At 35.2% G+C, this 12,031-nt stretch overlaps 1 protein-coding gene across 5 annotated transcripts in view; it reads right to left on the bottom strand.

Moving 5' to 3' along the window:
• Nucleotides 1–3,047: 3,047 nt before the first annotated feature.
• LOC144435091 (rab11 family-interacting protein 4-like) overlaps nt 3,048–12,031 on the bottom strand; it is a 33,092-nt gene continuing 24,108 nt past the window's right edge. For all 5 annotated transcript variants that reach the window (XM_078123645.1, XM_078123646.1, XM_078123647.1 and 2 more), the window contains 8 exons: nt 11,666–11,769; nt 11,301–11,391; nt 11,080–11,129; nt 10,519–10,600; nt 9,777–9,914; nt 9,165–9,302; nt 8,298–8,444; nt 3,048–7,220 (listed from right to left, as the gene is read on the bottom strand). In XM_078123645.1, coding sequence (XP_077979771.1) covers nt 7,107–7,220; nt 8,298–8,444; nt 9,165–9,302; nt 9,777–9,914; nt 10,519–10,600; nt 11,080–11,129; nt 11,301–11,391; nt 11,666–11,769 — 864 coding nt within the window. In that variant the 3' untranslated portion in view covers nt 3,048–7,106. The remainder of the gene's footprint in view (nt 7,221–8,297; nt 8,445–9,164; nt 9,303–9,776; nt 9,915–10,518; nt 10,601–11,079; nt 11,130–11,300; nt 11,392–11,665; nt 11,770–12,031) is intronic.

Here is a 12,031-nt window from a genome sequence, read left to right as displayed (position 1 = left end):
ATAATTTTGTATGTCAGTTAATGACATGTAAATCTTCTGTTGATTCTGTAGTTGGGGGAATATTTCTACTATATCCATACAATCAAGTACATGTACTATACTACTATGCAACCATTGTTGACCACATGCATGCACACTCGCACACATGCATGCATACATACATACATACATACATACATACATATACACACACACACACACATACACACACACGTTACCATGAGTAGCACTAGTGAACCTCTGCTTGTCACTTGTTTGTTAGAATTGGTTTTACATCCATATGTATATCTATATTATTTGTATTATGTTCTTGGTATAATTGCTGTCAGTTTTACAATGCCCCATTTTGGATTAAACAAAATATTTATGTCAAAAGAACATTTATGGCATTGCAAGTCAATCCAAACAAATATAACAGGTGAAGAAGTTGGCATAATTTGAGATGGTTTGACATACTACAGTAAAAACCATAGAATCATTGTTACTATGACAACAACATCATTACTGGGGTAAAAAGAAACAGGAAGAATGTGAAGCATAAAATACTACGTACAAGAATTATGTCATATTTGCATAAAATACTATGTACCAATAGAGAATTATGTGTCATATTAGCATAAAATACTATGTACCAATAGAGAATTATGTGTCATATTAGCATAAAATACTATGTACCAATAGAGAAGTATGTGTCATATTAGCATAAAATACTATGTACCAATAGAGAATTATGTGTCATATTAGCATAAAATACTATGTACCAATAGAGAATTATGTGTCATATTAGTTGTTTAATGCAAACATTCAATATGATCAATGCAGAAGTTACAATAGAATAAAACTTGCTTTACAAAATCATTAAGAGACAAGCTAATCAAATTCTCCACACAGGGTGGTGGTTTACTACCACTTCCCTCCACATAGGGTGGTGGTTTACTACCACTTCCCTCCACATAGGGTAGTGGTTTACTGCCACCTCCCTCCACACAGGGTAGTGGTTTACTGCCACCTCCCTCCACACAGGGTAGTGGTTTACTGCCACCTCCCTCCACATAGGGTGGTGGTTTACTGCCACCTCCCTCCACATAGGGTGGTGGTTTACTACCACTTCCCTCCACATAGGGTGGTGGTTTACTGCCACTTCCCTCCACATAGGGTGGTGGTTTACTGCCACCTCCCTCCACATAGGGTGGTGGTTTACTGCCACCTCCCTCCACATAGGGTGGTGGTTTACTACCACTTCCCTCCACACAGGGTGGTGGTTTACTGCCACCTCCCTCCACATAGGGTGGTGGTTTACTGCCACCTCCCTCCACACAGGGTAGTGGTTTACTGCCACCTCCCTCCACACTGGGTGGTGGTTTACTGTCACCTCCCTCCACATAGGGTGGTGGTAGCCATATACTCATGGTGGTGGTCTCACTCCACACAGAATGGTGGTCTTCCTCCACTCATTATGGCAGTCTCCCTCCATACAGAGTGTTGGTGTATTGCCACTCATTGTGATGGCACCATCTCCCTGCACACACACACACACACACACACACACACACACACACACACACTGTGGTGGTCTCCCTCTACTATCATTTTGCTGAGCTGCTCAAAGTCCATAAAGAATATAGAAATCACATAAAAGCCATACATGTACACTTAAAAGGTGTTGACTTATCAAACTAAGTGAAGCTGTAAGAGAAATAAGGTATTATACAATAGACTTATTGCAAGGTCCGTGGTGATGATGATGATGATGCCCTGGATAACAATGTCTCAGTACAACACAACCAATTCTCTATATATACTGGGTGACACAGTACAGAGGGATAGTTGATTTTTGATTGTACTCAGTAAATTTATATTGTTTAAAATGTTTAATTTGTGGCATCAGACATCACTTAATTTCTATTTCCACTGGATAACAATTTTTCAAATGTACAGTATACTGTATGTATACATAAAAAAGATGCAATAATTAGCCAAAATGTTAGCCCTAAAACAGTGTCTACTATTATTCATGTTTGAACCAGCTATGAAGTTATATTACAGAAAACAACTGGTAACTTATTTGCATCACAAAACAATGGGATGGAACTCCTGATATAGCACCAATGAAAAATGTTGCATTAAAACACTGGCACTTCTAGGAAAGGTGAACAAAATTTTACATCACAGTACAAAATTACAAAACTGCAGCAAACATCGTTTCAGTGATAAAATAATCCATCTGGTGTCAAATACTAGTACTATGTTATAACTACACACAAATTGATCAAATATGAAGACTATGGCTACTCTTGGCTTGTTGGAGTGGAACTGGGTTTGAAAAAGTAAATAAAAAAAAACAGTTGTAATGGCACTGATGAAGTAAATATAACAACTTAGTATGATTTTATGGTATTCACAACAAACAAACAAACAATTCAAAATACTGACCAAAATCACCGTGATCTGAACATATTGTTATCATTCATAAAGTACAATAAAATACACAGCTAATAAATATTGTATAAATATCAGCACTTTCAAACAAATTTTCACAAAATTGCCTGGATATCTGTATACTGAATGTAAAATTAACATATGACAAATTCTGAAACTTAATCCAGTTCATTGATATACACACATTCACATACATGTACTCATGCATAAACAGACATACATACACACACTTGCAACGCATGTTCAAATGTACTCACTCTTACAGCTGTCACACACACACACACACACACACACAAACATTCACACACACACACACAAACATTCACACACACACACACACACACACACACACACACACACACTTGCAATACATGTACAACTTATGTACTCACTCTCACAGTGCACTCTCTCACACACAGACACTTTTGCATGCACAATTGTACTTTCACACACCCACACCCCCACATACATACACACACCCAAACACAGACACAAACACATACATACACAGACACAGACAGACACATACACACACATGCACAAACACACACACATACATACATACATACATACATACATACATACATACATACATACATACACACCCATCCACACACAGACCCCCCTCACACACACACACACACACACACAGACTAGTGCTTACATAACCACAATATTGTGCTCTTATCAAGCAGAAATAAAATAAGAATCATATAATGATCCTACAACACTTCTGACTTTGTCATTGCAAGTGTTGTATAAAAGAACCTTGACCATGACAAAAATTAAAATAATTCAAAAGAAATATGAGTAACAATCCTATAGTCACGGTTTTAAAAGCAATAATTACTGATAAGTTTACTTTTTCATAAAATAAGACAATTTACAGTACCACTTTAAAAACAAAAACTTGTAAAAATGCAGAGTAGTGCTAGACAGAGTACTGTAAGGGTGGCAAATTTTAATGTACAGGCACCTAAGATTAAACTAATTCTGTCTAGGAAGTTATAGAATTGTGCAACCACCAGTGATGTCAAAGTTGTCCAGTGGTTCATCACACCAAGGAGACAACATGTCACATCAACTGGACACCGTGACAGTCACACAGTGGAAAACAAACTTGAGACTTCCATGTCTTACGTCATATGAATATACTAGTGATGCAAAAATATTGGATAAAACATAAGTATAGCACAGTGTTTACACAAAATGAGCCTCTGAAAGCAACAACACTGAATACAGAGCTCGAGTAGCACATATTAAATGTCATATCTTGTGTAACATAGCTAGAACTTTAAGCCAGAACATTCAACATAAAAAAGCATCAATGTTATCTTGTGTAAACATTAAGATTGAACAGAGAACATAGTGTAAAATAGCATAAATGTATTATCTTGTCTATGCAAGTAGAACTTTTAAGTCAGAGATTAGACTGTATTATAAGATAAGTTGTGTTGTTCAGACATAAAATAGCATAAATGTAACATCTTGTGTATACAGGTAGAACTTTTAAGCCACAAAGCAGAATAAAATTGGTTTATGATTATGAGTGAGATTAGTTATGAATCAACGTACATAGAGTTGTATATTGTCATGAAACAGTTGCCTCTGCAACTTTCAAAGTCTTGTGTTATGATAGAAGACTACCCTGCGACTGTCTAATGTGTTTTGTGATCCACTTTAAGTCTAGCAATATCTTCTCAAGTCACATGTAGAAATGATACGGTCTGTGTAATTGTACAACTGACATCCATGGCATGTCATTAATTGTACTGTCTTGGCATGATGTCATACAGGACAACAAAATTATCACATTTTGATAATTAACGTTTGTGTGCATAATTACAACTGTTTCACAACAGGGTACAAAGTCTTTGGATTACAACTAGTAATTGAAACATTCTACTTTGTCAAGTAAGCTACTCAGATATTTATATATTAGAAAAAAGATCAAAACACTGACATATTACACCATTGTATAAATCCCCAGGGTTTTGTTATGTGTAATCAATAAATACAAATACAAATGTTATATCTTACAACCAATCAACATGCTGCATTTATACAGCTATGCATGTATCATTTAGTTGTTGACATCATGTGTTGTTTCCATGGCAATGACATGTCATTTCTTTGAAATCACTGTGAACTGACCTACATAAAATGACTGCACAGACAAGGTGACTTTTAGTATATTCACTATACAGTTTACTTAAATTTGTGTGGGAATTCCCATTAACGGATGACTTTACACTGTATGGTGGGGTTCAATGTGAACATGACTGGGTGACATTTAGAAGTTGTATGGGAATGGGAACACTATACTGGTGGTTGTATGAGGATGGGTGACACTTGGTATACATTCATGGAGGTTGTGTGGGAATGGATGTCACTAACACTGTATGGTTGCCCTGGGTCACCAGAAGATGTGGAAATGGGTGGCATATGTTGTATGGGAATGGGCAACACTAAAGTCCACTGGAGGTTGTGTGTACGGGAATGGACAACACTTAGTACCGGTACTCTACTGGAGGTTGTATGGGAAATAATGGATACACTACATGATAGGAATGGGTGACATTTAGAAGTTGTGTGTGAATATGTAGCTGGCAACAGTAAACTTTACTGGAGTCTGTGTGGGAATGGCTGACACATATATCCACTACAATGGAGCTCACTGATGGTCAGAGATTGGAAGTTGTGTTGAAATGCTTAATATTCAGAGGTTGTATATGGGAATGGACAACACATACTACTCCAGTGGAGGTTGTGTGACAATGGGTGCAGTATATACTGAAGGTTGTGTACCACTGAATAACACTAGCTTTCTGGGAACCTAGTAGATGTCCAAGGTCTTAACAACAGCATTATTATTACAAAATGTATTATAATTGTTAATATTACTGTCACCTTTTTTTGCATGTTCTTCTAACCTGTCTGTGACCTCCTGACTGATGAACCCCTCAACAGTATACAGTACTAATACTCTAATGATTGTAATATGTAGTCAAATGCCCTGGTTCTATACAGTCATCAAAAGGTACATGTCTGTTGTACAAAGATAAGCATTACAATGCATCCAATGTGCACTTGCCGTAAATTCATCGTTACTATTCCCATCTCAAGCTAGCAACTAGTGTACAAAGAAAGGTATGTAAACACATGGAAGTGTTCTACACAGCATACAAATAACTACATACATGTATTCTCAATGACGTTCTCTGCATAGTTGTGTACAAATTGCTAGCATATACACAAGGAACTAAATAACAAACAGACAACTAAAGATGGCTATAAAGTTTGGTGACTTATATATATATATATATATCATCAATTTAGGTTTGGTTCTTCATTTTTAGTTACAATCACTAATCTGTAGTCTTGAAGTTTGACACACTAAAGTGACTCTTGTCTGTACATTAGCAAAGTTCATAGAAATTAATGGACTCTGAAAGAATTTATTTCTGCACTCCCACTGCTTCGAATACACTATTAGTTGCAAATAGGCAATATACTGTTTACTGTTTATCAAAAAAATAAATCTCTTTCAAATACAACATAATTGTAGAAATATTTTACAACATCAGAAAGTCTGTATCATTATTCAATATAATTGCTATCTTTCTTGCAATAATTTATTTACTATGTAATAACTCTGACAGCGCCCTCTCTTGGCAATAAGTTGTCATTCAGAGAGCTTGACAGAGTTTTAAAAATCTACAAATAATGGCTCTCTCCATCAAAGCACAGCACACTGAAGATCTTGTTGGACAAAAATGTCTTTTAAAGACTTCTCAATATTTAAAACACAATACACACTTGGAGGTAAAGTGTCTTGAGTTAGAAACATTAGACTTAAACAAATCAATAAAATAAATTAAAATCTATCCTATCACAGTACTCTCTAAGATTTGTAAAAACTGTTAGCTTTGCTAAAAACTAACTTTTAGTTAAAAACAAAGACCAGTTTATGTCCTGACAAATCATTGAACAGTCAACATAAACTTGTTTATATGTCCTTGGCTGGTTGGTTGGTTGGTTGGCTGGTTGGTTGGTTGGTTGGTTGGATGATCCCACCAATCACAATTACTGTAAAATAAAGTTTAGCACATAGATCCAACTCCACTGCAGCCATCATGGTTGTTTTTAGCATCATAGATAAGCATACTTTCTGCTATATGTAGAGTTGAATGAATAGGTCTAATATTCTTCAGCCATTTATGATGAGATAATTCATCATTCTCCATTCTCTTATTGTCTGTTAAACTTCTACTTCTCCACACATGAAGTCTGGACAGTAAAGCTCATGAACCAATGGAAAGTGGTATGTGTACTCTCTTGTTGCCCAAACTGCTATTTTACCAACCGATCATAGAATGGGGGAGTCCTCTCTCTTTGAATACCAACAAACTGCTATTTCACCAACCAATAAAAAGGCAAAGTCCTTGCTCTTTGCAAAAAACAGCTGTTTCACCAACCAATTGAAAGGGTATGTTCTCTCTCTGTTTGAATACTGACAAACTGCACTTAGTCTGTATTATCTGCAGTTCAATTCCACAATCTGATCCTGAATTGTGGCAGTAAAGTACTACTAGTAGTCTCTTGCATGTTATAGGTAAATTGCACAAAAACCATCAAATAGTAACCGGCCTTGATGCATGTCTGGTTTACTTTCTCTCCAGCAGGGACGGGTTATTTTCTATGATACGTACTAAAATACAGTCTATGTATTCTTTTAAATCTCTGTTTAATGATTCTTGTTCCTTGAGAGCTTTCATAATCTGAAAACAAAATGAAGAAAGAAATGGAAAGATATTTTGTTATACACAGTATTCATACTGAACAGATGTGGTGTGTAATTTTACGTAAGTTTTGGTATTAAAGGTTTACTACTTAGGTGTTCAAAGTTTACTACCTAGGTGCATCATACAATTACTTATTTCTTGGTTAACACCATAACTTCACATGCTACACATACATTACGGTTGGCACACGTGACGATAATTTGTTTAAAGGTACATTCTTGTTTTTACTTTGGCCCGCTAGGATGAGGTAAAATGTTGTTGCAGGTACCGAGAATCATTACTAAGGCCTAAAAAAAATTGTGTGGTTCCGATTACGTTCAATTTTAGAATAGGTGGAGAGGGTAGATTATTCTTTCTTTTTTTTTTATATATATAATGTGAATGTCTAGTTCAGGTAGTTCTATTTTCCGTTGTTTTCCATATGGTCTCTGTGTTATTGGTTTCTTCCTATCAGATGTACAGCCATTACAGATTGGAAGAACAGTTTTATATTGTCTTTTTATGTTGATGTCAGTTTCCACATCCACTATTTCTCGCAAGACTTCACAATTTTCGCAATTGTTTTTTCTCGAATACGTAAAAAAAAAGTTTAGGGTGTGAAAAAGTATGTGGGGTCAGATAACTGGAACCAAAAAATTATTTTTTTAGGCTTAATGTTTTGTTAGCTGTTCCTATATACAGGTTACTGGTACATAGGACATGAAATTCTATCGTCTATAAAGTAATAATTAACAATGTAAGAACATCAGTTACCAAATGTTTAACTATGGAAATGGCATCATTACAACAAACAAAACAAACAAACAAACAAACAAACAGTAGACTATATCTAAATTTGAAAATTTTTCACACAATTTACTTTTCATTCAAAATATATAATATTGCCATTAGAATACACTTTTTTGTTCTTGATTACTTGGGACATAAAAGGACAAATCTAGCAATTTTTTCCACAAATGATAACATGATAACTTATTTAATCAAATATGCAACACAAAAAGAGATAAATCTGGCACTCTGTCATAACAGTATTACCATAACATGATAACTTACTTCATCTTTGGATGCGGCCTCAATCTCAGCAGCAAATGAATCTGATTTACATGGTCCAATCTCTAGTAATGACCTTCCAAGCTGTAAACCACTGTGAATCACCTGGGCATTCAGTTCCTCATTAGTTTCTTTTAAAGCACTGTTTTCCTACAAACCACAACACAGAAAAGTTACTATACTTGTACAGGGAGTAGTTTTTTTTAATCACTGTGTTCCTAAATACCAGACTACACTCTCCAAACTCTCCTAACATTCTAGTGACTATTAGAAGAGGGAATTACATTTCAGACAGTTTTTATGTTGCAAAATCAGTCTTGATAAACATACCTGGCTTAATGACTTGATTTCTTACATCATAACGACTTGGTAAATCTAACATACCTAGTGTAATGACATGACTACTGACAGTGCAACGACCTGGTAAATCTAACATACCTGGCATAATGACTTGACTTCTAACAGTGCAACGACCTGGTAAATCTAACATACCTGGCGTAATGACTTGATTTCTGACAATGCAACGACTTGGTAAATCTAACATACCTGGCATGATGACTTGACTTCTGACAGTGCAATGACTTGGTAAATCTAACATACCTGGCATAATGACTTGACTTCTGACAGTGCAATGACTTGGTAAATCTAACATACCTGGCATAATGACTTGATTTCTGACAGCACAATGACTTGGTAAATCTAACATATGTGGCATAATGACTTGACTTCTGACAGTGCAATGACTTGGTAAATCTAACATACCTGGCGTAATGACTTGATTTCTGACAGTGCAATGACTTGGTAAATCTAACATACCTGGCGTAATGACTTGATTTCTGACAGTGCAATGACTTGGTAAATCTAACATACCTGGCGTAATGACTTGACTTCTGACTCTAATTCAGCACAACGACTTGGTAAATCTAACATTCGAAACCTTCCTATTCTTTCGTGTTCTGCTTTGTATCTTCTAAGATCTTCTAGTTCTTTGGACATTTCAACCACAAGCTATAAAAGTCAAAAAATAAAGATCATCTGAGTATATAAGAAAACTGCTTCAAATGTAGTATTTGTAACGAATTGAAAAATGTCATTACAACAGTTTGACCATAAAATTTGTACTTTCATTATATAAAGTCTAAAGTCAGTGTACACATAATTATGTAAATAAAAGGAACACAGTATAATATAGCACATCTAAAATATGTAGTAACAGATGTACATAACAATTCCATATCTTGCTGTGAGAGGTCAAGTTTCCAGTCATAATGTATCAGTATATTTGACCCTGAACTATACCTTGTGAGTCAAACTTTAACAAAATATTGTAATAACAAATCAAAATTAATCCATCAGTCACACAGGAGTATTTGAGGGAGGGAGGGGGGGGGGGGGCAATGTCGTCTTCTACAGTAATAATCCTGGAAATGAGCTATTATCCTGGAAAACTGAGCTTTATGAAGGATTGACTGATTGACTTACTGTTGCGTTGGATTCAATCTCTTCCCTCATCATCCTTCTTTCATTTTTCCATTGATCCTGGAATCTTTTATATTCATGGGAAACCTTCCTAACCTCTTCATCCCTATCAAGTAAATCTATTGAAAGTCTTTTGTTTTCCTGGAAACACAAGTGATATATATATAGTCATTACTATGGCAACACAAGTGATACATATTAGTCGTTACCATGGCAACAGAAGTGACACATAATAGTCATTACTATGGCAACATAAGTAAGACATATTAGTCATTACTATGGCAATGCAACTGATACATGGTCATTACTACGGCAACATAAGTAAGTCATTACTATGGCAATGCAAGTGATACATGGTCATTACTATGGCAACATAAGTAAGACAAATTAGTCATTACTATGGCAATGCAACTGATACATGGTCATTACTATGGCAACATATGTAAGTCATTACTATGGCAATGCAAGTGATACATGGTCATTACTATGGCAACATAAGTAAGACAAATTAGTCATTACTATGGCAATGCAACATACATCAAACATATTACCACAGTCATTACAATGGCAATACAAATGACACATGATAGTTGTTGATATGGCAACAGCCAAAACTAAGAACATTAATATTTATTTTGCCTACATGAGTGATCATTTGTATCACTTGATCAACAATATGCCAAAAAGTCTGCCAATATTTGATAGTCCTCTTTCTAATACAAATGATAGAATAAAGAGATCTTACCCCTTTTAGCCTGTCAACTTCTGTTCTAAAGTTAGAATGATCTATCTTCAGTTTACTTGTCTCGTCCTCTAGCTGTGTAACTCTGTGGAAGTAATCAAAGACAATATTAACAATATATCACCTCATTCAGATACTGATCAGCACCAAGAAGGAAACAATCACTGCAACTTGGCTTTTTGGGGATTAAATTTTAAAATCACCAAAACTTGACTAGAAGCAGTTGCTTGAATTGCTGACTTATCTCATGTATATTCACTAAAGATACTGTGTGTTCATTGGTTTGTTGTCCATATGTAAACAATTGTGAATCTTATATAGACCAGACAGTTTGCTACATGACAAATTATTAATTTGTGAAGCGTTGATAGAATATGATCACTATTAAGGTAATCTTAAATGCCTCAGCAAGTCCAATAACATAAACACTGTAGGATACAATTGTAACACATGTTTCAAATAGGAAAACTGTATGACACTATTGTCAATGAAATCATGGATCTCCATGTATTGTATGATGAAAGCCAGGATCTATCAAAACAGGGTTTAAATGAGACTACCAACCTTTGAGTCAATAGTTCACTCTCGATTCTTGCTTCTTCTTCTAATCGTACCTGTAACCAAGAATGAAGGAACGAACAAATGAATGAATGAAAGGAATGAATGAAGGAATGAATGAATGAAAACAAATATTTACAATAATGGTAAGTGGTGAGGACAGGCACAGATCAACTTTAGTTTGACATCTTCAGAAAGTTTGACATGAAATGAAATACTTGACTCACCATGGCTTCTCTGTGTTTCCTTCTTTCTCTTTCTAGTGTTTCTTGATTATGGGTCTGTGCATCACTGAGTTGTTCTTCATAAAATCTAGTTCTAAGAGAAGAAATCATGAAGATTATAATCCTAGCAATGTACTGCATTGACCAGAAGTGGACCACTGTATTTATAGTAACTGGTAGAAAAGATAGTTACTCTATGCTTCACTTCTGTTCAGAATTCTGACAATAATTAGAACTGTTTTTACTATTTAGGATATTACCTCAACATCTCATGAACTTCTGCTATTTTCAAACCATTTGCTCACTGTGTTAAACTGATCAGACTCAGTAAAATATTTTGTTACTATGGATACAAATAGTTGACTTACTTCTCTAAAAGAAAGGCATTTTCATTGGACAGTTTGTAGTGTGTATCATGTTTAGATGCTTTATCTTCTTGTAAACTGTCCACCTGTGATTCCAACTTTCTCACCTGTCAACAAAACAAGAATTTATTATTTACAATAATTAGATATTAAATAGTTTGGAATTTTTGACAAGATTCTAGTAATAATGATAACATAAACTTTATTTATCCAAATTATACAGCCATCACTTGTGCAGTGTCCAATTGCACTGATGTTAATGCTAGAGGAAACTTGAATACCTGCAGGGAAACCTGCATTGATCGACAGGGTCAAACTGAGTATCACCCTTCTTACACCCAGACATGGTTAGATTTTAATCAAACCCTG

Source organism: Glandiceps talaboti, chromosome 5 (assembly GCF_964340395.1).
Source record: "Glandiceps talaboti chromosome 5, keGlaTala1.1, whole genome shotgun sequence".
Lineage (NCBI taxonomy): Eukaryota > Metazoa > Hemichordata > Enteropneusta > Spengelidae > Glandiceps > Glandiceps talaboti.
This window is presented reverse-complemented; position numbering and strand designations above follow the sequence as displayed.